The sequence below is a fragment of the Strongylocentrotus purpuratus genome, unplaced genomic scaffold (genome assembly GCF_000002235.5).
Source record: "Strongylocentrotus purpuratus isolate Spur 01 unplaced genomic scaffold, Spur_5.0 spur5_scaffold_18, whole genome shotgun sequence".
In the NCBI taxonomy this organism is placed as follows: domain Eukaryota; kingdom Metazoa; phylum Echinodermata; class Echinoidea; order Camarodonta; family Strongylocentrotidae; genus Strongylocentrotus; species Strongylocentrotus purpuratus.
In genome coordinates, this window is record NW_022145603.1 from 16,293,674 (window position 1) to 16,321,613 (window position 27,940).

Here is a 27,940-nt window from a genome sequence, read left to right on the forward strand (position 1 = left end):
CACAACAATACAAGCGCAATAGACAGTGCAGACAGTTTTCTGTAGATATCCGTTCGTTTTCCTTTTGCCATTTTCTGACGTGCCAAAAATTGACCCCCAAGAATCGCATCAAAGGTAAGGTAAGCAATATCAGACTTTTAAAGTGACTCGGTAGCATTCAATTGCCTCGGATTCTGAAACGAAACCCTGGATTCTGCATGGCCATGCATTGAATAAATGATGCATGCATGACCATGCCCATGCAGCGGCTGGCATAGGAATGAATGGAAGGCTGGATTTTAATATTAATAATTAATAGCTCGGCTCAGTGTCATATCAAATTATCATTATTCAAAGCTTGTCATGCTGTAATCATAATTATAAACCTTTAGTTTGGCCTAGGTCAGTCAGGAATTCCATGACTTTAACAGGCCGATCGCGGCATCGCCTGCCTCAGGCAGCCGGCAGGACTAGACCGGCGCTTGTTCAGAAACCTCTATCCAAAATTTGACCCATAACTCCGGCGTAACTCCAAAATGAAGTAAATGTTCATTAAATGTCCAAATAAAGATCATGACTTAAGAGTTGTTATGTTTATTACCTGTTTCGTGTCAATTTTCTTGTTATTTTTGGAGTATTTTTCGGATAAACGTTGATATTAGTAGTAGACCTTATACACTTTTTCACAGGTTTCACGGCAAACCGCTGCACAATACAAGGGCATACCGATGGTGGGTTGTGGGCGGGCGGGCGGGCACGCGCCTGCGTGAAGTTATTTACCGTAATGACGATCTGAGACATTTCGGTAATCGGTAGATAACTTCACATAACTCAGGCGCAGTCTTGCAGATATAATTCGGTTTCCTATATTTTCAAAATAGTCGTTTATGTCAGCATTTACATACATGTACATGTACATGTACCGTAAATCTCTTTTTTTTTGCCGAAACAAGAACACATGCGGGGAAGGACTTTCATTTAACATCGAGGTGCAGTTGAAGGCGCTGATTTGTGCTTGTGAACTTGTCACAAATAAAAGTAACAATGTCGTTTTTAGAAGAATGTGTAAGATCATTAATGTAAATTAAAAACAGTAGAGTACCTAGGATAAAACCCTTGTGGTACCGCCAAAGCAAAATTGGAGGAATTATACTACATATTGAGATCTATTAGAAAGATTACTTGCAAACCAAGATGACAGACAAATTTGAGTGTTGTTCTAGTTTCCGAGTGGTGTGTACCTACAGGTATGTACAGTATAAGACGCACTCCCGACTTTCAATTTTTTTTCGGCAGCAAAAAAGTGCGCCTTATACACAGAGATTTACGGGACATCGTATAATATGTTTGTATACTGCATTTCTGTGAGCATGAACATGCATGCGCGGTAGCAAATATTGGCATGAGCTTTGGTGGAGTCATGAGTATGCATTATTCCCTATGTCACAGATGTGCGTCGTGTGTATCTGGTGTGTCGGTGTCAGTTTAATGGTGACGGTTGGTGTGCGATTATATAGCTTTTACACTGTTCCATTGAAGGTACTACAGTGTACATGTATGTCCCATTTGCAGGCCAAAAAATGGAAAGGTTAAATTCCAACAGCATTTGAAAGATAATACTAATTTAGAACTTCCCTAAAAAATAGGGGGCTTGAAAATGTCTTTCAGTGGGAAAATAACGACTATTAGTTGTCGAATCGACTTAGGAGCTATAGAGCCAATAAGTAAAAGTCTGATTTTCAGACCATTGTACTGAATGGTTCTATGTTTTATGCTGCGCAAGATTCAATCTTTTAATTTTGGCCATTACAAGAAGTGGGTTATTGATGTAGACAGATGCTCATGTACCCTCTACAGCTCATTTTATGTATGTTATTACCAAAGAAGAAAAAAGCCAGTCAGTCACTCAATAGTCTCTGACAGTGAAGTCTAGCTGTAAACGGGTTTCCTTGCATAATTTGAATATTAGGAAACTGCTAACGATTAAATTTCACAGATAGGACATACATGACATTTTCATAAATCCTGCAAAGTTCTACATAATTTGAGGTTGGCTGCAAAAGGGAAATAGTACCTTTAACGGTGATGGTTGGTGTGCGATTGTATAGCCTTATTCACATTGTTTCATTAATGAGATATATCTTGGATCAAATCATACTGAGTGATGTTATCGAGCAACTTACCAGTATTAAATTTCCATTTTCCTAAATATACCTTGAAATCCTCGGTCTTTGAATACACAAAAGAAGATTACTAAACTTGGGGCATGGATTAATGGTGCTGGCACTTAGTTTAATAGTATTGGCTTGTATAGCCTTTACATTGTACACTGTACAGGTGCCGTGGTCGAGTGGTTAAGTCGCCGGACAGTCGATCACAAGGTCCATGGTTTGAGACCCACCGCGGCACTAATGTCCTTTGGCAAGACATTGATCTACATTTGCCACACTCAACCCAGGTGATGTAAATGAGTACCTGGCAGGAATTAATTCTTTGAAATGCTAGAGCGCCGCTATGGCAGCACAGCTAAAGCCAAGGTAATAATCTCCAAGTATGGAAGCGCTTTATTGATTGTAATATTAAAAAGTGCTATTAACTGAGTATTATCATTATTATTATTATTGTTTCATTAATATATCTTCATCTTGGATCAAATCATACTAAGTGATTTTATTGAACAACTTACCTGTATCAGATTTCCATTTTCCAAGATCAACCTTGGAAACCTCGGTCTTTTGATGTACGGTACACAAAAGAAGATTACTAAATTTGGGGCATATGGCCTGCAATCATGTAATGGTGTAGCCTAAAGTGTAGGTTTGTTTGAGACTATAATATCCATTACAATGTTTCATTAATGAGATATATCCCGGATCAAATCATACTAAATGATGTTATCAATCAACTTTCCAGTGTTTAAATTTCCATTTTCAGAAAAAAAAACAGCGTGTGTGTGTGTGTGGGGGGGGGGGGGTATAAGGAGCACTAAATTTAAAAAAAAAATTGCCCTCAAAATTTTTAAAAAATTCCATTTTCAGAAAAAGTGTGTGTGTGTGTGGGGGGGGGGGGTATAAGGAGCACTAAATTTAAAAAAAAATTGCCCTCAAAAATTTAAAAACCGCACCCCCCCCCCCCCTCCCCCTTGAGCACCAGGTGAGGGGACCTGTCGCCAAATAAAGGTAAAATTAACGGGTTTTTACCTATTTTTTCCCCAGGAGAGGTCCCCCCCCCCCCCACTCTTGGATATGCCACTGTAATATACAGTACATGTACAGGTATTTTATTAACATATTGGCGATAGTGAGGATCAGAGCATGGTGATATAAGAAGAATGATCAGAGATTGGCATGCTCCTAGTCTGATAAGGTTTTAGATACGAGTCTAACAAACAAAGGAAATTAACCAATTGGAACCCGTTGGACTTTGTATGATGAGCTATTCCTAGGGAGCCTTATCATAAATTCTGGCGATTATCTAATACATACATGGATCCTAAACACCATCTGAAGGCACATGCAAACTCTACTTTGACTCTCCACCACAACTCCTAAAGCCTTGAGCTAGCTCTAGACATACAGTATACTAAGGCCAAATTTTAAAAAGTTGTTTAGCATCCTGCCTTTTTGAAAAATATGAAGGAGGAGGCCCTTTTTTTTCTTTTCTTTTTTTCCTAAAATGGCCGCTCGGTACTTTTTTGCCTGACAGTCGGGCCACTTTTTTTCTTTCTTTTTTAAACTTCAGGAAAAGATCAGTATGTTTTTCATGTTTTTTCATTAAAAAAAAAACAGAAAGCAGGCGGCCCCCAAAAAGGAAGTGGGCGGGAACGCTAAACATGATTTTTTTTTTTAATGGCCTAATGTGCTGTAGTCAGCATAGTCTTACGATGCAGACACTGCTACGCTCAATGACTGACAAAGGTTTGTGTATACATGTATGCAAACTATAGTACAAGTCTAGCTCATGGTATTCTAAATCAAGCGCATTGATAAGCCAATATACAGTAGACATACGAAGGTATCCATAAGATCCAGGAATCTTTAGGGGAAGGGGTGAGAGGGGAGGGGGGGGGGGGGTATAGAGATGCTGACAGATCTGTGATTGACATGTGTATGACAAGTGAAAAAGAGTTTTGTACATGTATTTATAATGCACCTTGGTATTTGCAGGGGATATTTTACCTAACAATGAAAAATAATAGGCTCTAAAATCATTACAAGGGGCACATTTTGATGTGTATTTAATGTTTGTACATGTGTGCTTTGACTGTGGGTTAAAAGTGGGAAAGGCCAGTTGTAGTACCCCCCCCCCCCCCCCTCTCCTCAAAAGCACTGCATTTTCTTTGTTGTTTACAGTATGTGCACAATTTTAAGTAACTTGATTGTTTATAATGTACCCACATGTACATTATATGTACATGTACGTCAAAATATAACTCACTATGAACATGAAAAACAAAGAAAGAGGACAAAATATAGCTCATTCTACCCTCAACAGTTGCTGTGGTAGATAAAGGAACGTCCATTCACTGCTATTATGTACATGTAAAAGTGTGTAGAACAGGTGTCACATGCATATTCACCTGTTCTACACATTTTTGCATAATAGCAGTGAAGGGATGTTCCTTTGTCTACCACAGCAATTGTTGAGGTTAGAATGAGGACCTGTATATTTTGTCCTCTTTCTTCATGTCCGTCATGTTATTGAATTGTGTCACACCTGCAGAACAAAAAGATTTTTTAGTATACTTATTTCAAATTTCAATATGACTATGGGTATGTTTATGCTCAACTTTTTCTGGCCAGAATCAGGCATCTGTTACGCGTTTAGTTCAAAACACGGTTGCGTCCTTTCTCACTTTTGTAGAATCACCGAAAAACGGCGATCACGGTCGCCGATCGTAAACTCACAAAAAGGTGCGTTTACGTTTTGTAAACTCGTTTAAATGGGGTCAACGCACTGACCTCTAGTGGGTCTACGTAGCATGCACAGTGCAGGTTTGCGAATCCAGCTGCAAGGGTTAAGACCACCCAGCGAGAATTGCCTGGAGGAGCCAGAGAAGTGAGCATAAACAGTACACCGTGGAACTGCGATTACGATGAGCGTTTATGATGAGCGTTGTAAATCGCTCATTCTGCCTTCAAAATTGAGCTTAAACGCACCCTATATTGCAGGCAGATTGAGGAGTATCGATGAGATGAATTCAAAAAGAAACAAGCAGAATCATGCAAAAACATGCAGCTAGTGTATGTCCATTGAAATATAACAAGGTGTGTATATATAACAAGGTCGAAAACAGGAAAAGAACTTTGAAACTTTTGACAATGGCAGATAAGTTGAGGTCTAAAGTCAATAAACTTTTAACTAAAGCTGTGGCAGTCTAGTAACCATCAACCTACAGCTGATTAAAGATTATTACTACATGCAGATACACTGTAGTAGATTAGTCCCAACTTCATTGTACAATATCATCTGTAATTAACACCATGCCATTGACCCAGTGAGAGACCTGCAGTGAGCAGACTTTGGCAGACTTTATTCAATTGTTACAGGAACCTACATGTTATTTCTAGGATTTGGATTTTTCTAGTAACTAGGTTCGTATGTGTGGATTATTTTTAGTCTCTGCATGTACATGTAGGTTTGTATACGGTAATGTGTAGGTTGATTATTTTACTTGTGAATTACGTACTGCATTGATTTCTTCAACTATTTCAAATTGCAAATGTACTATTGGTACGCGCCCCCCCCCCCCCCAAAAAAAAAAAAAAAAAAAAAAAGAAGAAGGTTAAATTCCAACAGCATTTGAAAGATAATACTAATTCTCAACTTTTCTCAAAACAAAAGTGCTTGAAAATGTCTTTTTAATAGTGGGAAAATTATGAGCATTAGTTGTCGTCTCCACTTCAGTGATTGAATCAATTTAGTAATAGTCTGATTTTCGGACCGTCAAATGGTTGTACATTTTGTGCTGTGCAAAGATTCAATCAGTTTAATTTTGGCCATTACAAGAAGTGGATTAATATTGATGTATCGAAATGCTCATGTATCTCATTTCATGTATGTTATTACCAAATGAAAAAAAGACGAGTCAGTCACTGACTCAACAGTGTCTGACAGTGAAGTCTAGATAGTAGACATGTTTCCTTGCATATAATTCGAATAATAGGACATTGCCAACGTTTAAATTTCACAGATAGGACATAATTTCTGAAAATTTCTACAGAATTTGACATTGGCTACAAATTCACGTACATGTACCTTTTATTAGATGCTGTATTGCCAACCCACAGCTTTATGCTTAAAGGGATCGTTTAACAATGTTAAATCTGAAATACACGGTCCTACATGTTACCAGTGTCTGTGATATGGTGTAATATTGAAGCCCTAAAAAAAATTGCCCTTCAAAATGATCAACAAGTGCCTCAAAAAAGTAAAATTCTTTGAGTGACTGGTTTTACCATACTCATTTCCCCAATAGCCTGTAGTGTTATGAAAACCGTCATGCGAACGATTTTCAAAATTTGTAATTCCAATCATAAATATCTTGATAATCAGACAGGCGATCGGCTTGTAAAAGTCATGGGGTTCCTGACTAACCTAAAGGTTTATAATTATCATTGCATCATGAGCTAAATCCAGAATTTTGTTTCAGAATCTGAGACAAAGTTACCGGATCCCTTTAACCTGCATTGATTGTGATCTAATACTGTAAATGATACTACACAATAGTTTGATTTTAGAATGAATTCATCTTTCTGTTTGTATCCTACTGCAGTATTTAACCTACCAGCATCACCATAACAATAGCTCTCTATTACCAGTATCCTTGCAATACTGACCTCTTGTCCTCGACAACTTTCTTTTCAAGAGGTGGTATTCTCGAAAGCAGACTAACTTTAGTCCATCGTTTAATAGACCAACTAAATATGGAATGCCACGTGTCCATATGAATATGTTTTCGAATAATTTAATTTGTCACTAAATTAAAATGAAATGTACAGGGAAAAAGTTATCAAAAAAATTGGGGGGAGGGGGGGGGGGCTACATACTTTTCAACCTTGCTTGCATGAAAAACACACTCTTTAATTTGTTTTGCATAGAACTGTATGCACATTTTTTTTGGGGGGGGCTCTTTTATGACTTTCTGGGGCTCTTTTTGGCATTTCGGGGGCTCGTTCGCCCTGAGACCGTGTATTTTTTCACTTGAAATGTAATAACTTAATTAAAAAACAACAATATAACTATGATATACTGTAATTATGTTATAACAGTAATTTAGGGAAATATCAAATTATTCTAAAATATATTCACATGGACACTTGGCATTCCATACTTGGTCGGTGGATTAAACCATGGATTAAAGTTAGTCCGCTTTCGAGAACGCCACCCAAAATGACCAACCCTAAAAGCTGTGTCCTTTACTCTTTCATATCAATGACACCATAAGGCATGTTCACACCGTATAAGGCATGTTCAGATTTGACGTGGTAAACTGTGGTAAACCATGGCAAAAGAAAAACGGCATTTGTTTTATATACGGTAAGTAATTAAAGATGAAGTTGAGTTCTGGTCATGTGATTTCATTGTGAAAGAAACGGTGTGGAATCAACCAGAAAAGGTTGATCATCTAGCTTATATCAGAATTTGTGTGTATTGCAAGGTTCTGGAATCATCAAAATTATAAGAAATTTGGCCAAGTCTTGGTAAAGTTACAAACACTGTACACAGAAAGATGTATATGGGACTACACGAACACGTGGCGTAAAAATCCTACCCTGGATTTTTACGATGTTACATGACATATTTAGAATATGAAGGCATTTGAAGAGCCGTGCTTTTCAGGGAACATGTCTTTAATCTGATGTTCTTCCACACTTGCATAATAAGAATGATAACGCTCACAAATTTTGTTCATCTCTTCCCAGAACTCAACCTTCTCTTTAAATGGCAACCTGCATGCTACAGATACAGAAATAGGAAGCCTATTACACTTTAGGTCATCCTCAAAAACGATGGGGTTTTGCTGCCTCACATCTGAACGAGGCTTTAGTTTGACCTTTGAACGAGTTACAAATCTGTTCCTCTTCTTATTATTGTTTTCAGATACCAGCATATAGCCCATCAATGATGCCATATGGAGATATCCTATTTACAGTATGACCCTTATCCTTGCAATATATACCTCCAGTCATTCACATCTGTCTTTTTAATACGACTGACTAGTTCTTCAACTGACCCTTAAAGCCATCAATCGTTTAACAATGTTAAATCTGAGATGCATGGCCCCACGTGTTATTAGTGTCTGTGATATGGTGTATATTGAAGCCCTAAAAAATTACGCTTCAAAATGATCACGAATAGACTGATTTGCAATCATAAATATCTTGATAATCAGACAGGTGTTCGGCTTGTGAAAGTCATGGGGTTCCTGACTGACCTAAAGGTTTATAATTATCATTGCAGTACGAGCTAAATCCTGGATTTTGTTTTAGAATCTGTGACAAAGTTACCCAATCCCTTTAATTTACTCTTTCATTTCATATAGAAGTTGGAACCAACCGCTTACCTGTAACAAATGGCAACTGGGCGCAACAAACAAATCGTGCATATTGCCTGAGATCTGTGTTAAAAAAATATAAAGCATACCGGTATACTACACTTAACATCATTACAAAACAGCTACGTTTTTGTCTGGTCATATCTGACAAAAGCAAAGCATCTCTCCCTTTTCTCTTATATTTGCAGATATCAGTATGATCCATCATCATCATCATCACTATGGGCGTCCTCTTACTCGTCCTCGATACCACTATCTTCTGCATCTTTTCTTTTTATGAAAGTTATGTCCTATCTTAGTTTGAATTTTTAGAATAATTGCACCTCGTTTTTATTGTTAATAATAATAATACACAATATTTAGTAGGCGCTTAATACGGGTGTCTCTAAGCGCACCATAGTCTGACTAAAAAATTATTTACCAAAACTTATAATAAACACACAACTTTAATATACATCTGTTCTTTATTCAATAAACCATGCATATATAATAATAAAAATGAGAGTGAGATCAAACATACATAAGGTCAAACATAGGGTCAAACATACAAAAGGTCAAACATAGGATCAAACATAGGATCAAACATAGGATCAAACAAACAAGAAATAAGACGGTGTGCACCTCCTTTGACTGCCTCACAACGACAGAATATCATTCATGAATTATTGATTTCAGGTGTAAACCATCAACATCACCATCTCCTGCCATACATCTCTTTCTCTTCATCTCTCAATATGAGATTCTTTAAAAAAAAAAAACTTCCAGGCCACCTCATTTGTCTTTGTTGACATATTCTTATCTCGTTTCTAATATTGATTTCAGATACCGGTGTAAACCATCATCATCATCATCATGGGCATCCTGTCGACCATAGCCCTCTTCCTTGTCTTACCTCCAATCCTCTACATCCTCAACTCTTTCTTGACCTCCGACCCGAACCGATTCTTATCTCGATTCTTATCTCGTTTGTATTATTGATTTCAGATACCGGTGTAAACCATCATCATCATCACCATGGGCATCCTGTCGACCATAGCCTTCTTCCTTGTATTACCTCCGGTCCTCTACATCCTCAACTCTTTCCTGACCTCTGACCCCGAACCGATCCTGGGCACATACTCCCAGCGAGGGCGCTGGTTCGGTCTCAAGTACTGGATCTTCTATCTCATGTTTCGGCTAAGAAAGAGACAGGGAGCGGCCAAGAAGGGGAAGACCTTAGAGAGCCAGCAGGGTGCCGTGGGGTATGGCATGGCACTCTTTGAAAAAGTGGAAGATATGGACAAAGCACAACCACTGCCGCCAGCTTACTTCTTCCCAAAGGCAAGTGGCATAATAGTCGGGCCTGATAATTTCCCGATTTAAAAAAAAAAATTGAGATTTTTCTTTTTTTCTTCCTTATGTTCATTTTATTTTTTTACCCGATCACAATGTTGAGAGCAAACAGTGGCATGAACGGCCTGCCATAGTTAAGTCCAAACTTAAAGTCGATCTTCATCTTTGTGAAACACTCCCATGAAAATCCCTTGTCTAGTAAATCTTGTGTCTAGAAAATATGATGATATTAGAATTGGTAATGATAATATTTAGGGAGCAGGGGGGTGTTTAATAAAGCTGTTCGTAGAGTTACGCATGACTTTACGAACGAATTGTATATGAAAAGCCAAATGGGATGCTCAATCATTATAAACTGCATCAACTAAAGTTGAACTGTGCAGATGTAGATTAACATTCTTATTATAACAAACATTTTTAATGCAAAGTAATTTTTTGCCATAATTTAATTGAGGTTATTGGAATATCAGGAAAAAATTAGGGCATCCTATCTGGCATTTCATATACCAGTCGTTCGTAAAGTCATGCGTAACTTTACGAACAGCTTTATGAAACACCCCCCTTGCTATATTTTGTAGGGAGATGCTATAGAAGCCCTAAAGGAATCGGTAAAGACATGGGAAGTAGCCTTTAACCACCAATGTTATTACATGAATTACTGCATGCTTCCTGAACTTGAAGGCAAGTGGCATCTAGAATAACAGCATATTTCCTATCTGGATGTTACTGACACTCTATTTCCTGCCTTATGAGTTAGACTTTGACTGATATGAGCTACCATAAGCAGGTCATGTGCAAAGCCATTGTCTTGCATAGAATCCTTCTTGTTTTTTTCAAAATTGCGTTCAATGATTAATGAACTCTGTTCAATTTGATGTGTAGGCCTATTCCATATTGTAATTTGTAGGGTTTTTTTGCACTTTTTTGTTTCGATTAATATGTAATTGTTTGTCAGTCTATTTTGTGTGTTAAAGCGCTTAGAGACTTCGGTGGTAAACGCTTTATAAGTAACGTTTTTATTATTTATTATTATTTTTTTATTGTGTCAATTGGTGCCGATTGTGTTGTGCAAAATTGCATGTGTGATAAATCCAAACATCCAAAATGTCTTCTGTTTTTCTGTTATCGATATCCCTCTATATTATACCTTTCCTGTATGTACATGCCACTACAATTTAGTATTCACAAATGTACTCTTCTCTTTTTTTAACATGATATTGCCAGGCTGTAGATGCCGTTTATTTCAATGGCTCAAACAAAGATGGCGTGTACGTCGTCACGGCGATTGCGAGACGTCAGAACCAGATGGCGAATGTCCTGACATATTTGGTCCTCCCCGGGATTGGAGTACTCCAGCTACCCGACAATCCAGGCACGTTGTTAGAGGACTGCGATCCTGATAAACACTCGGTCGGGGGGCTCTGCATAGAGAGTGTTAAGCCAATGAAGGAATGGAAGATATCGTACCATGGAAAAATGAGGTGAGGAACACGATCCCCCCCCCCCCTCCCCCTCCCCCAGCTGTTCCTCTCGACCCCTTTCCACATCCCCAGTAGTACAGGGAAAAAAATACTTAAATTACGTCATCGCCATGAAAAAATGTATACATGTACACAGCGCACGCCAGCTGATCGCCATGAGACAGGTGCGGTTGTTATGGTAACCTACCCGGGTGAGGTTTTTGGGGATGGCTGATTAAGACGGTGTCCAAAAGCTCACCCCGTGTTTTACGATCAGACCTCCCACTGTTTCTCATCCACATATCGCTCGGGTGAGCTCGAAAAAGTTCTATTAACCCTTACTGTACTGGGGGGGGGGCCCCCCCGCCCCTCGGAGATCGCGCCGTAACCGCTTTGAATTTCGATTTTGTCGTTTCATGACTTTTTTCCCTCAGGTCTTGCGCACATTTTGATACCATTTTCGTCAAAATCGGATATACCTGTAAGGTGTTACATAACAATCAGTATGCGCATGTCATCAAAAAAGTGCTATAATTGCATATATTCATGTACAAGCAGAAATGTGAAGATATGAATTGATATCAAATTGCTTTTATATGTTTCTCAGAGTAACTTGATGTATTCCAGAACAAAAGAATACATTAGAAATAAAACAATAGATATAATAAGAAATAAAAAACAATAAAATACATAAGAAAATAAATAGTTGAAAATCGCATCAAATTTGCATAAATTATCATTATTAATTACATCAAATAACTATTTTGTGTTAGAAAAGAAGTTTCATATGAATAATAAGTTTCAACATTCAAAAAGGGGAGTCTGACAATTTTTGTAATGATTCTAGTTCCCTAAATATAGTTCCAGATTTGATATTCATGAATGCGTAATTTGCATATTCATATTTTATGCAAATTAACCTATGCATTTTCAAATATCATAAAAATAATGAAACCTCATGAATTTGAGATGAAAGAAACATTTATTCAATACATTTTCAAGATTCTTCACAAGTCTATGGACAAATATGTAGAGTTTTCTGTAAAATGCATAAAATTAGCATCTTAAGCCTAATTAATTAGGCTTAACAACAAAAATTTGCATATTAGGAAAAAACTAATCATACCATCTTGTTCCTTACGTAAATATCTACAAATATGCAAATTTTCGTGATCATCGGACATTCGACGGCCGAGATCAGAGGGTGCTCAAAATAGCCCAGTACAGGAAGGGTTAAGACGGGGCTTAAGATGCAAAACAAGTATAGAAAGCAATATGTAAAGCCATCGAATGGAAAGTAAATAGCAATGGATACAAAAAAAATAACTGTTACTATCCCCCCCCCCCCCCCCCCCCCAAAGGGCTGCCTGCCTGCATACATCCATCTATTATTTCTGCCTACCGTAATTAACGGTGTATAAACCGCACCTTTTTGCCACCGATAAAAATTCAAAGTCGGGGGTGCGGTTTATACACGGTACACCAAAAACAGTTTAAAGTTTTGATTTATGCCCCTCCACCTGGCGCTATGCCTGGCAATGTCTCCCAGCTTAGTAATCGGTGTGTTGACTCACCACTAGGAAACTAGAACAACACTCAATTTTTCTGTCATCTTGGTTTGAAAGTAATCTTTCTGATAGATCTCAATATGTAGTTTATAATAATAATTCCTACACATGGTGTACCACAAGGTTCTATCCTAGGTCCTCTACTGTTTTTTAATTTACATTAATGATCTTACACATTCAGCTGCACCTCGCAGTTAAATGAAAGGCCTTCCCGCGTGGGTTTTTTTTAACACGGACCTGGCTTGCTGCCGACAAAGAGGGGTGCGATTAATACACGAGGGCGGTTTATACAACGTTAATTACGGTATGTGTAATTAAACATGTATTTACGAGTGATCGGGCTGATCTCCAGACCATGAGAGATGGAGAAATACTACACGGTTACCCAAGTTCTTTTTCACAACCAATGAAGTATTGTTATAAAAATGCACAGTCGTCTAGGTACTTTTTCGCAAAGCCTAAGATGCACTGATTTGTAATGATGATAAATAACTATATTTTGTATCATTTTTTTTTACAGACTTGTAGATGCTAAAAAGCAAGACTGGACTAACGGAAAACTTTTGGAAGTCAACATGGAGTTAAGGTGAAATATGGTTATTTTACTTGGGTATTGTTTATATAAAAATCTGATCATAAATAGCTTCATTGCAAGGGATATTGTAATATACATGTTTTTTATCAGTTCAAATAACTTCTGAATTCTCTAACTTCTATAAGCAATAAACATAGGAGTTAATAAACATAGGAGTTAAGGTGAAATAAGCATATGTTACTTGGGTATTGTTTATATAAAAATCTGATATTAAATAGCTTTATTACAACGGATATTGTAATATACATGTATTTTATTCAAATAACTACTGAATTCTCTAACTTCTATAAGCAATAAACAGTGTAGGTGTTAATAAACGAGTTAATGTGAAATATGCATATTTTACTTGGGTATTATATCTGATATTAAATAGCTTCATAAATTGCAAGAGATATTGTAATTTACATGTATTTTATTCAAATAACTGTTCTTTTTCTTTTTTCTTCTTCTTCTTGTTTTCTGCTTTCCTTTTAGAGTAGTTTGCTATGAATAATAGCCTTATAATTACAATAGATAGTTCTTAAATATATAAAGCTTTTTAGGACCTCTTAAAGCGCTTTCCAGATAGATATGTCCACCTTTTTCTCTCTTTTTTTTCTCAAAATTTCCCCAAACGTTGCATTACCTTAACTACTATCCTTCTTCTCTACCTCGCTTCCTCTCTCTCTCTTTCTCCCTCTCTCTCTTTTAATTTTTAAAAAAATTCTTTCTCTTCTTTTCTTTTCTATTTTTTTCTGCTTTCCTCTAGAGTATTTTGCTATGAATAGTGTCCACTTTTTGTCTTTCTTTTTCGTTAAACGTAGTCTGTTCAATCGATGTGGTGGTGGTGGTGGCTATTTTACCTAACTGCTAAGAAAGCATAAACGCCTGTAAGTAAGCAACCAGACGGCCGACGGCTTTAGGTCCTCTCTGAGGGACCTGGTAATGAGGATTAATGCCTAACCAAAGGGCACTAGTGCATCGACTTGGTTTCGAACCTGGGTCACCGGATCACAAGACCACTCCTCTACCAACTGAGCTATCGCGCCTCCTATAAGATTTCTTATTTATTTAATTTCATTCTTTCAGGTGGACCGCTCTTACAACTTATTTTGACTTTGACACCGATTTGGATGCCTCTCTCATGGCCGATACCATTGCAAGGGAGAAATGGTCAAAGCAGTTTTTTGATGAGCTAAAACGGTAAGGAAAACATGAGCATGATTCAATATCCGGCTGCTATCGACTCAAGAATTCTTGCTTTATATGATAGTTGGCCTCTGCATTCATCATGATTATTTCTACTTACATTTGTACCTCCATACTTTCAAGCTTTCAATTATATATATATTCATTTGTATGTGTGTGTATTTAAGTTGTCACTCTTTATGTTTATCAATTATATTATATATTCAATCCTCAATCCACTCTCTCTCTCTCACATGGTGCACCCGCAAGCCTACTGTATATATTATTGTTATTTGAATGTTTTATATTTGATTTATCAATAAATGCAGAAAAATCTGCTTAAAAAAAAAAAAAAATTGAATCTAGCCCACAGCAGGTCAGAGTTTTCTAAAATGAATGGACCTTTTCTCCTCAAATAGGTAACAGTTATTTGTATTTCCACTTTTTCATAAATGAAAAAAAACTTAAATGCATATTAAAGGGATCCGGTAACTTTGTCTTAGATCCTTTAACTCTTAAGCTGCCACCCATACAATGCATCCAGTGCCACAGTGCTAATCCCTATTGTGACAGCCACAAATCTCCTGTGTGCCAAGTTAATTTTAAGGTTGGTTCAAGCTCGTGTTATTTAAATCTTTACAAAAACAAATCGCTAAATTACTCGAGAAAATCCAATCTGACTGTTGTATTCAAAGATGCGTAATCCAAAGCCGATAATCTGATGCACGCGATGGTACTTTCAATAGCGCTGCAAAAGCACTCAGCACGGTGCAATGGGCATGAACAATGACTGTTATTACATATGCGCCCTTGCGTGCACAAAGCAGAGTAGCGGTGGCTCGCTAGCATGAACGTGGCATTCAATCGATAGCGCGCTCGCGTGCACAGAGCACTATAACAATAGCGCGCTAGCAGTCTCATGGCAGGATATGAGTTTAAAAAATCCTTGATTTAGCTCATGCTGCAATGATAATCATAAACCTTTAGGTCCGTCAGGAACCCCATGACTTTTACAAGCCGATCGCCTGTCTGATTATCAAGAAATTTATGATTGAAAATCGAAATCAAATTTTGCGTATGCCAAACGGTTTTCATAACACTACAGTCTATTGGGGAAAACGAGTATGGTAAAACCGGTCACTCAAAGGTTTTTACTTTTTGAGGCACTTCTTAATCATTTTGAAGCGCAATTTTGTTACGGCTTCAATATAACACTATCACAGACACTGATAACACGTAGGGCCGTGCATCTCAGATTCAACATTGTTAAACGATCCCTTTAAAGCCTGTCCGCACTAGTCTGGCCAGGAGGGATTAGACCACCCAGCGTGGTTACTGACATGTGGTTTAATCTCATCAACTCAGCTTTCAATTAACCAAAGAAAAGACGATCATGGGGGACCAACGGGCACCGCTTAGGCATTGTTTTCTATTTAGAGGGAGGAAGTAGCTAAAAGTAGTGCAGTGGGGCTTTAAATGGAACAGTGTGAATGAATAAGAAATTGTGGATTTGTACACAAAAATAGTCCATATAAATTTCTCTCTGTACTTCTAATTTTGTAGATACTTCAATGACTTTTTTCGATTAAATCGCCCTTGTTCATGATTGACACGATGTACAGCAACAAAAATGGTCTCAATTTTTTGTACTTTCTGCGCATGTACATTTTGTAGTTCAGAGCATTCTGGATCGAAAGATGTAAATAGAATATCACTAAAAGGTGAAACCAGGAAGTATATTATTCGTTCATGAATGCTTCACCAGCTAGGGTAGCCCATTCAACAAAATTTGGTCTTCAATGGGGCCCTGAAAATACATCACAACTATATACAGTTGAAAAGGATAAAATAATATCAAAGTAGCCTAAATACAGCAAATTGATATTACAAATTAGAAGCAAATTCATTAGAATTGTACAATATTTAAAACATAATAAATAGTATATCAATAATGTAGTCAGAAATGATGAGCACAAAACCTCGTATCTCAAAAATCATGAATTTTCAGGAGAGTGAAAAAAAATTCCTGTCTCAAGAAATTTAGTGCTGTGACACCGTCCTTTCTTTATAAAACTGAAATGTTTATACAATTTTTAATGTCATTGTTGAAATACAGTAAAATAATTGTTTTTATATTTGAAAGTGAGTTACAAGGTTTTTGCGTTTATCTACGTTGAGATACAAGTTTTTAGTTTGTATTCAAATCGAGATACGAGTTCTTACTTTCAACTCTGAATGAGTTACGAGGATTTGGTTGAATAAGTTACGAGGATTTGAATACGCTTACTTCGGTACTGTTAGGCCATGTGTGAGTTACGAGGAAAAGGAATTACGTATCTTATGTTACGAGGTTTTGTCAGTGCAGCTTCAAAGGGGGTTAAAGTTACGAGGTTTAGTTTAAGGATGTTTGTGTGGAATTTGTGAAAAAACCGAGAAGGAGACGTTCTATGGATTTATCAGGTGGTGTCGTAGGCCATTAGGTACAAAATTATGCAAAAAAATCAAAATCTCAAAAAATTGAGATACAAGGTTTTTTCACCCCATCGACGATATGTCACTTGCTAAGAGACGAAAAAGAAAGAAATATAGAAAGTATGAAAGAAAGACAGAAAGAAGAGGGAATAGGCTGGGAGGAGAGGAGAAGGACTGTCTTCTTTCTTTTTAGTTATCACTGAGCTACTCTTAGGATTTGTATCTAATATCAATTTCAATTATTGCGGTATGTGCAGATATATCTTGTATATTCATTGTTGGTTTATATTGTCTCGCCTGCGTAGCAAAAAGCGAGACATAGGCGCCGCTTTTCCGGTGACGGCGGCGGCGTCAACATCAAGTAACATTGAGTCGGTAATCTTTCTTGAGGGTGTGTAGTCCTGAAAGGACTGTTGGTGTAGTCTTGAATAAGATTGTTGGTTATCTGTTGGTCTCCTGACGACGGATAGTCAACCTGTTCAGACATCGAGCCACTCCCGCCACTCGTCCTCTCCAAGCGCTATAGTTCTCCTTAGAACTATAAGCTAAGAAAGATAACCAACAGTCTTTTTTAAGACTACACCAACAGTCCTTTTCAGGACTACACACCCTCAAGAAAGATTACCGAGAGTCCTTTTCAGGACTCCTCAATCCTCCCTCTCTCTCACATGGTGCACCTGCAAGCCTACTGTACAATATTTATCTACATCACCATGCAAGCCGATACTTACAAGCAGCTTCATTGCAATTATCTTTGGAAGGTCTATTTTTTATTATTTCAAACTATTTTCGTAATGTGAATTTTTCTCTTTTTTTTTAGGTCTCATCAGACCCATCATGAACAGTTCGGAAAAATGACAGGTGCAGTTGAGGTCGAAGGTCACGCCAAGCAGGAAATCGTAGTAGTGGGCATGAGAGATCATTCATATGGTAGGGCATTGGCTTCAGCCGTCATCTTTTATTTCTCTCTCTCCCTCTCTCTGTCTACCTGTCTCACTCTCTCTCTCTCCCATCTCTACCTTCTCTCTCTCCCATCTCTACCTTCTCTCTCTTCCATCTCTACCTTCTCTCTCTATCTTTTTTCCTTTCTCTTCCCCCTCCTTAATCTCTGTCTTAACCCCCTTCTCCCTCTTTTCATCCCATCCCCAATCTCTGCAGTCATCATCATCATCATCTCTCTCTCTCTCTGTCTCTGTTTCCTCTCTTTCTCCCTCTCCATGTCTGTTTTTCCTTTATCTTTCCCCTCCCCAATCTCTATCTTCACCAACCCCCCCCCCCCCCTTTTTTTCCTCCTTTTTCATCCCCTCTCCATCCCCTCTCCGTCCCCTCTTCAATCGCTCCTTTATCTCCGTTAAATATCTCTTTCTTTCTCTTTCAAACACACTTGATATACACACGCACACCCTCGCACTCAAATTCTATTAAACAATTTTTTGTAATCTCCTAAAGTCTTGGAAATTTAACTCGATGCAATTTGAACAAATGCTTCACGTCACAAGTCAGAAAAATCAAATGAGTCTACACTGTACTTGTCAATTATCATCTAGCACTTGATAAAAACAAAATTATTTACGTTCAATACAAGCAACCCACTCAACTTCATGAACATATTTTAACATATTTAAAGATAACCTTTTCCGTTTGCAATTAATAATAATACTAATATTCCGCTTATATAGCGCTTAATACAATGTCTCTAAGCACTTTACAGATATAATATTACTCTAGTCATTGGATTTAGTGTGCACAATCTCCACTCCCTGGGGAGCATTCCAGCCAGGCATTACTTAGAGATTATTTTTCCTATGAAATAACAAAGTTAAAGCTAGCTTGCCTACTAAGAAACCAAAGAGAAAGGAATGTAATTCAAAAGCAGTTCATTGTTTAAAACCCAACTTTGAAAGATTGGTTATAATTCTATGTTCATGTGTTTGTTATGAAGGTAACTATCGAGATTGGAATGAGATTCACCGCTATGCCATTCACATGTTACATCTAGAAGATGGTACCTGTATACATGCAGGCAAGATCTGCTATCCAGGAAGGCTGTCATGGTAGGTACCGGTAGTTATAAGCTTTAAAGGGACTTGGTAACATTGTTCAGATGAGAGAAAATGGTGCTAAGGTAGTGACTTCAATGCTAGATGTATAATTAAAGATAATCTAAAAGTTTGAGTGAAAACAGACCATTATTATTGATAAAAACAGGGAAAAACTTATCTGATCAATTCCTTAATTCTCCCAACTATATTATTATAATTTAATTACTTTTTAGGTGAATGTAAATCATCATAAAGCAATGAATTGGTTCTATATACCATTCCAGACATTTATTAGTGTTGAAAGAATTTTAAATGCCTGTCTTATGTCTTATTTTCATGGAAAAACAGTTGGCAAAAGTCAAAAATGGTTGGGAGAATTTACTGCTAATCTCTGTCAGAGGGTGTCGCACAGTGACGCCTTCAAAGAAAACCATAAATATCTTTGTGGTTTGAGAATTTTCTCTGGATTTTTTGCCTGTTGGAGGGTAAGTTCAGTAGAAGGAATATAATAAGTAACATTTCATACAGAAAGTACACATTTTTTCATCAACCTTCGACAATGTTACCGAGTCACTTTAAAGGGATAGTTGAGTTCTTGTTTCAGACCGCAAATGCCTTCAAAGCGCTTGGTTATTACTCTTATTCTTATTTATGACATTTCTAGTGCTCTATTAGGGCCTATTATTGCTATGAAGGTAATTTTACACGCCAAAATGTGTGAAATTTAGATTAAATCCGATCATACCAATTCAGCTCCACTTTCAAAAAATATGGTGACCGTTAATTAATTAATTAATGATAACAATATACGGGCCCTCTCTCGTTTTTTTCAAGGGCTGGGTCAAAATGAGTGAATATTTGTGGGGCCTCCACAAATATTTGAAATGGATATTTCAGCCATCTCTGAACCGATTTTGATCTTACAAAAATGATTTTGTCAAATGAATTGTATGCTCTTTCAAATTTGATAATCAGTTTTTCATTATCTCACAAAAACATTATTTTGTGTAGATCTAGTGCAATTCAAGAGCATCGTGAGAACTGTTGAAAAATGAAACCTTTTATTGTTCATGTAATAATAATGTATCATAAGAAGGTTGCCAATTAAAGTACCTGTGCATGTTTTTATTGCTCATAAATAGAAATATAAAATTTCTTGTTTTTCAAGGACACGTTTCCACCTAAGAGGTTCACAATAGACATGAAGTGTATATGTATGTACTATGATCTTCATGACATACTAAACAACCTACGTCCGTAACTTTAATTACGTCTGTAACTTTAATTACGTCTGTAACTTTAATTACGTCTGTAACTTTAAAGGTAAAGACCAGTTATGGTCATGCGATTGCATTGTGAAAGAAACGTTATGGAATCGATCAGAAAAGGTTGATCATCTAGCATCTAGCATCTGCAAGGTTCTGGAATCGTCAAAATGATAAGAAATTTGGCCCATTCTTCGTAAAGTTACAAGCACTATACACAGAAAGATGTATATGGGACTACCCTATATCTCTCACAGACCATGAGAGAAACAAATTTACCAAATATATGAATTAGTAGGCGATTTCCCGGCAAATTTTTTATCATCATGTATTAGTCAAAACTTATTCTTTCACATGATTGGTAATGAGAGCTTCCATTTCATTTTTTGAAATTGGGGCGTTTCCAATACTGGTCTTTACCTTTAATTAACTTCTCAGTAGGTGCAGGTAACATTCAAGCTGAAGTTTTTTGTTTGTTTTGGGGGTGGTAAAAAAAGAAAATGAATTCTCACAGAATCAAACGAAAGTTACACTGAATGTTCAAGGTTACAAATAAATGTCAATCGCCATTTTGGTAGAAAATGTATACTGGCTGAGTAATAAGCATAGACAGATAAGGAAATCAAGGTAGGCCCGACACCATCTGTGTATAGTCCCATATATATCTTTCTGTGTATAGTGCTTGTTACTTTACCAAGACTGGGCCAAATGTATTACGATTTTGATGACTCTAGAACCTTGCAGTACACACCAATACTTACATGCTACATGATCAACCTTCTCTGATCGATTCAACATAGTTTCTTTCACAATGCAATCGCATGATCATAACTGGAGCTGAGCTTAATATAGGGAATGCCAAGCCTTTGTAGGAATGGGAGAAAACATACCATGAAAAAAAATGAAGGAATTATTAACCCATGGCCCCTATCCTCCACCTGCAGAACCATAATTCCCCTCCCCCTCCCCCATTCCCTCATCGCCCAGCAACTGTGTTAAAGTATATAACTTTTTCTGATCCATTCCACACCCTTTATTTCACAATTAATGCAATCGCATGACTCGAAATAAATTTTATCTTTAATACTGTCTTAAAGATGAAGTTGAGTTCTGGTCATGCAACTGCATTGTGAAAGAAACGGTTTCGGATCAACCAGAAAAGGTTGAACATCTAGCATATAAGTATTTGTGTGTATTGCAGGGTTCTGGAATCATCAAAATGATACAAAATTTGGCCAAGTCTTGGTGAATTAAGTTACAAGCACTGTACACAGAAAGATGTAAACATGTATGAGACTATCCCAAACGTGCGTGACACATGCGTTATATCTATCAGGTCCAACTAGGTACATGTAGATATGATTATTTACCAAATGTATCAATTAGTAGGCGGTTGCTCTGCAAAATTTGTATGATCTCGTATTAGTCAAAACATGTTCTTTCACATGATTGGTAATAAGAACTTCCATTTCATTTTTTGAGAGGGGGCGTTTCCAAAACTGGTTTTTATCTTTAATACTGTCTTAATGGGTCTTTGCTCTTTATTTGTAGTCTCACCACAGGGTATGTGATGCGGCCTGGAGATTACAAGGTGACCTTGACACACAGTACCTTTGATATGGTTTCTACAGGGGAAGATACGTGGAAGATTCCAGACCAATACAAATTCAGCTTTGTCTGTGGTAAGTCATGGTACAATCTATAGAGTGGTGAAGTCATCAAAAATCTACTTTTGGATTTTTGGATTTTTTTTTCATTTTCCAAAGGAGCATGGAAAATAATATCCAAATGTTGAAAACCAATTGAATATATTAAGTATTGGCTGAGATATGACTTTCTAAAAGAATAGATTTCCTATGGGAACTCAGTGTTATTTTGCTCTTGTTCATAACATTACGAGCCAGAGCAATATAACACTGAGTTCCTATAGGAAATCTATTTATTCAGATGGTCATATCTCAGCCAATACTTAACATATTCAATTCTCGCTACCCTAAATAGGTACGAAAATCTCGAAATTCGCGAGACGAGGTAATTTTCACTCTCTCGGGTCGTCACTACAACTTCCGGTATAGAGTCCCATCCCGCTGGCGCTAGCGCCTGTGTTCGCTGTGCAGAGTTTTCACGCACGCTAAAATCGATGCCAATCAGTGTAATTTGTACAGATTATAATATGCAATGGAAAGCTTCGGGCAGAATTAGTGACTTTAGCACAAAAGGCCGTTAAACTCTACCGTGAAAGAGAGGGTTGTGATCACGAACGCCTGCACAGGAAGCTGTAATGTCGAAAAGTTATCCCATAATGCAATGCGCGTTTTCAGGATTTTCCCCGGATCTCGGCAGAATCGCTATTTGGGGTAGCGAGAATTGGTTTTCGATATTTAGACATTATTTTCCATGCTCTTTCGGAAAATTAAGAAAAAATTGAGAAATTCCAAAAATGGATGTTTATGATGTCACAATATAACACCGAGTTCTTAAAGGAAATCTATGTATTCAGATGGTCATACATGTATCTCAGCCAATACTTAACATATTCAATTGGTTTTCGACATTTAGACATTATTTTCCATGCTCTTTCGGAAAATGAAGAAAAATTGAGAAATTCCAAAAATGGATGTTTATGATGTCACAGCTTCGGTACTCTATTGCTTCTGTTGTTGCCCACTGGTTTAGATTGCTATACCCCAAAATACAATTAAAAATAATAATAATATTGAATGGCTTTTGGGTCATAAGACACAAATGTGTTGAGAATATTTCACTCGCCATGCTGAATCGTGAAATATGCTCATCCCTGCCATTCAATATTATATCAGTATTATTTCAATATTAAACATTTCTTTTTGTGATGACTATCTATTTGTAGGTACAGAGAGATTCGAGTGTGAATTGCTTTTGGGTCATGGAACACAAATGTATTTCGTTCTTTTTTAAATTATTATTAGGAATTTACAGTATATACAAAGTCAACATAATAAATACAATTATCTTAGAAATGATAGAGAAAGAGAAGGAAATGAGAAGCAAGGAGAAGAGGAGAGAAATGATATACCTATGGGCCAGGGTTTGCAAAAGTGAGATGCTTCACTGTTGCCCAGACCAGAGGCATTTGAGCCCTCAATATCACATTCACTTTGAGAATATTTCACTCGCCCTGCCGACTCCTGAAATATGCTCATCAGCTTTTAGAATTAACTTGTATCACACTCAAGGCCATTCAATATTACATAATTATTATATCGAAGGGGCATTTATACTGTCAAATACCTCATTTAGAAAAGTCGTGCTGTTTCGTACACCCGTTTACACTTGTGCTGAAACATCACCGACTGAAAAGCTCAGTAATGTTTTGGTTGGTAATGCGCATGCGCGGCACTCCGATGCAAAAACCTTCCTCTTTTTGTCTTTCCTTATGTTATTCTTTGTTTCTTCCTTTTATATCACCTTCTCTTATGTTATTCTTCGTTTTTATTGTTCTATCACTTCCTCTTTCTGTGTTTCCTTATGTTATTCTTTGTTTCTTCCTTCTATCACTTTCTCTTTCTGTCTTTCCTTATGTTTTTCTTTGTTTTCATCGTTCTATCATTTTCATCAAGGACGACAGCTAGCTCCGCTCTTAAAGTCACGTGACCTAACATCGCGATGTTACAACTGCGAGCGTTTATACTTGCCAAACACGCCAAAAGATCACACTTCGATTTGGAATGTTTCGGGCTTGGCATTTTTGCCGGTAAAGCTTAGTTGCCTTGGTAACATCACTGAAATATCGGGGTCAGGCTCCGGTTTGGCATTTTGGGCGTGTTTGGATGACAGTGTAAATGCCCCTCATGTCAAAACATTTCTTTCTGTGATTTTCTCTTTGTAGGTAGAGAGAGATTTGACTGCGAGGTGAAGGTGAAGGTAGCACCGATGTTTTACATGGGCAAAGACAGAGAAGCTAAACTCTACGAAGGCTTCGTTGATGTGATCGTCAATGGAAAGAAGGGCTGGGGTATCGCTGAATACTGCTACCAGTAAGTCTACGATATTCTATCATCTTGCAATAGTACAACAATATGGTGGATGAAAGAAAGGAAGAGATTATTAGTCATGGTGGTGACTTCAATTAATACACCAATTAACACTGTGCACCCCATCATATTCTGCCATAAAATATTTAAAGGTATGGACCAGTTTTGGAAATGCCCCCCTCTCAAAAAATGAAATGGAAGCTCTGATTACCAATCATTTGAAAGAATATGGTTTGACTAATACGTGATGATACAAATTTACCCGGGAAACCCCTACTAATTGATATATGTGGTAAATTATTATATCTATCCAGGCCGGATAGATATGATAATATATATTGTAGTCCCATATACATCTTTCTGTGTACAGTGCTTGTAACTTTACCAAGAGTAGGCCAAATTTCTTATCATTTTGATGATTCCAGAACCTTGCAGTACACACAAATACTTATATGCTAGATGATCAACCTTTTCTGATCGATTCCACAACGTTTCTTTCACAATGCAATCGCACGACCAGAACTGGTTTTTACCTTTAATAGAAAAGATGATTGGTACTACAAAATTGGAGAATCCCGTTGAAAAGAGCCATAACTAAAGCTTTACGTCTTGCACTCATCAGAGTAAAACGGAAGAATGAAACAGAAAGCCGAAGTCGAACAATATAAACGTAAACTCAGAGGAACAAGGCACGAATATATAAATGTTTAAAGATAAAGACCAGTTATAGTCATGCGATTGCATTGTGAAAGAAACGTTGTGGAATATCGATCAGAAAAGGTGGATCATCTAGCATATACCTAACTATTCAGCATTGGTGTGTACTGCAAGGTTCTGGAATCATCAAAATGATAAGAAATTTGGCCCAGTTTTGGTAAAGTTACAAGCACTGTACACAGAAAGATGTATATGGGACTACGTGTCACATGCGCGACATGTGCGTTATATCTATCAGGTCCAAATAGATATAATAATGTACCAAATATATCAAAATTAGTAGGCCGTTTCTCGGCAAAATTTGTATGGTCACGTATTAGTCAAAACATATTCTTTCACATGATTGGTAATAAGAGCTTCCATTTCATTTTTTGAGAGGGGGGCGTTTCTAAAACTGGCCTTTACCTTTCATACACCTGTAGTAGTTATTTATGTCACAGAGTCCACAATATGGTGGATGAGTGAAAAGAAGAGATTATTAGTCATGGTAGTCACTTCAACCCACCAACACTATGCACCCTATCAGATTCTGCCATCAAATTTTATATTTGAGGTTTTGATGATGGTTTTACTTGACTGCTATTAAAGAAAGAATGTGTATAATTATATTTGCAAAAGTAAGCTTGAAGTCCTCTCCAAGAGACCTAGGGGCTGTATCACAAAGATCCTAAGTTGAACTTATCTCTAAGTTGGACTTAAAAATTATGGAAAGCCATTAGCATCATTGACAATATTTGTAAAAGTTATGTTAAAAGGCATAAAATGTTGTTTCAAATCATTCATATTTTCTATTATCATGGGAGATTTCATGTTTTTGATGTGGAATTTATGAAAAGTCTAAAATGGTTGAATTTTTGCTTATGAATATATTTTATTTCAAGGCTACAAATGGCTCTCCATAATTTTTAAGTCCAACTTAGAGTTAAGTTCTACTTAGGATCTTTGTAAAACACCACCAGCAAATGTGCTTTGTGCTTTTATCAAAACCTCTTCAGGGGGGTGTTTCATAAAGCTGTTCATAAATTATGCATGACTTTACAAATAACTTATATATGAAAAGCCAAATGGGATGCTCAATCAGTTTTTAACTGCATCAACTAAAGTTGAACTGTGCGAATGTAGATTAAAATTCTTATTATAACAAACATATTTAATACAAAGTATGTTTTTTGCCATAATTTGATTGAGGTTATTCGAAATATACTAGTCACACTTTGTGAAAACATCAGGAAAAACTTTGGGCATCCTATCTGGCACTTCATATTCAAGTTGTTCGTAAAGTCATGTGTAATTTTACGAACAGATTTATTAAACATCTCCCAGGCTTCAGTACGATACAGCCTCAACTCGAATGCAGATAGATTGTATAATGAACTCATACGCATGCGTCATATATTTAATGTCGTTGTTAATTATCAGCTATATTGTTCTACTTTTCCCACTCTCTCTAGTAACCGGGAAAAGAAGACATAACTGCTCCCTCCCCCTTGTCTGAGGTGCACCGAGTCCTCCTCACCTTTCACCACAGCCACCTAAGTCAAACCTGCCAGGCTTTTGGATTTCAATTGCGATGGTGATACTATTTCTTTCACAACAAATTTGCAGCCATGAATGCCATTATTGGTTGTACACATACCATTGATTAGATGGTACTGCATTACGTGGGTGATGCTAATGCTAGCTAATTTGTTTTTGTTTTCTGCCCAGGGGAGTGTTTCACAAAGACTAAGATCGACTTTAAGTTGGACTTAACTACCGGTATGGCAGGCGTTCATGCCACTGTTTGCTCTCACCATTTACTGGCATTGATCTCTCAAGGGACTTGCAAATTGTGGTCACAAATCTACAAAATTTACCTTTTTTGATAGTTCATTATTGAAGGAAAAGCATATCATCTAAAGATCATAATTGAGAGACCAATGGTGAGAGCAACCAGTGGCATGACTGGCCTGCCATAGTTGAGTCTAACTTAAAGTGGATCTTAGTCTTTGTGAAACACCCCCAGACATTGTAACATATAACTGCCTACCATTCCTGTTTAAAGGAATGATTCCTATTGTTTGGTTTCAAAACTGATGTTATGAATCCTATATTCCTCTCTTTTTCTGGTAACTTCTGTAGGAAAAGATACAAAGCACACTAAGATTCAAAGTTTTTTTTCTAATGCAAAGCATAATACAAGAATAATTATATCACAACAAATATGCAATGTAACAACAAATATAATGGAAAAGGCACGAGAAAAGAGGAACTAACTTGAAAGCAGAGCTTGTTGAAGTGTTAGTTCCTCAGATGCTGTTTTACAATAAAACATGAACAAAGTATGCTTAGAAATCAATGAATAGAAAAATATGTAGCTAAGAAATTCTTTAAAAAAAATTGGAGGGAAATAAAAAAAAAAAAATGGAGGAAAATAGTAGAAGACAAAAAAAAGAAAGATACAAAAAAGGAAAAATGATTGATTGCAAAAGCTCTAGAAAAGGGAAATTAGATCAGTAGAATGAGGGAGAAAGAGATTGAGAAAGAGATTTGAAAGTCTGCCTTGAGTATTCCCTCATGTTTGCAGTGAAAGGTTGTCAGATACTATTAAATATGACAGATATTTAATTTTTTGATTTGACAGAATTTCAAACTTGATTGGCCCAAAGGCTTCAATGCACAAAATTCCAGTTGCAAGAATTCTTATTATTTAGAACTTCGTAAAGAATAACTATACATTTGGACAAAGTTTCAGTAATGTGTTCGTAGGCCAATGTCAGTTTAAACAAGAATC

At 37.0% G+C, this 27,940-nt stretch overlaps 1 protein-coding gene across 4 annotated transcripts; it reads left to right on the forward strand.

Moving 5' to 3' along the window:
• On the forward strand, positions 1-27,380 carry LOC590523. Of its 4 annotated transcripts, none has more exons than XM_030989286.1 (10): positions 1-114; positions 9,359-9,856; positions 11,093-11,349; positions 13,417-13,482; positions 14,560-14,673; positions 17,951-18,060; positions 19,073-19,184; positions 21,989-22,119; positions 24,306-24,453; positions 26,619-27,380. In XM_030989286.1, the coding sequence occupies exons 2-10, from the start codon at positions 9,551-9,553 to the stop codon at positions 26,638-26,640; spliced, it is 1,266 nt and encodes a 421-aa protein (XP_030845146.1). In that variant the 5' UTR covers positions 1-114; positions 9,359-9,550; the 3' UTR covers positions 26,641-27,380. The 4 variants fall into 4 exon arrangements, with proteins under 4 accessions (XP_030845146.1, XP_030845145.1, XP_030845148.1 ...); XM_030989285.1 differs by having other exon boundaries at positions 12-119; XM_030989288.1 differs by having other exon boundaries at positions 20-114; positions 9,521-9,856.
• Positions 27,381-27,940: the final 560 nt, after the last annotated feature.

Coding starts and splice junctions, on each gene's coding strand:
- LOC590523 (XM_030989286.1), top strand. CDS start 9,551: ATGGGCATCCTGTCGACCATAGCCTTCTTCCTTGTATTACCTCCGGTC. Junction 14,674..17,950: donor TTTTTTGATGAGCTAAAACG/GTAAGGAAAACA, acceptor CTTTTTTTTTAG/GTCTCATCAGACCCATCATG. Junction 18,061..19,072: donor CATGAGAGATCATTCATATG/GTAGGGCATTGG, acceptor TTTGTTATGAAG/GTAACTATCGAGATTGGAAT.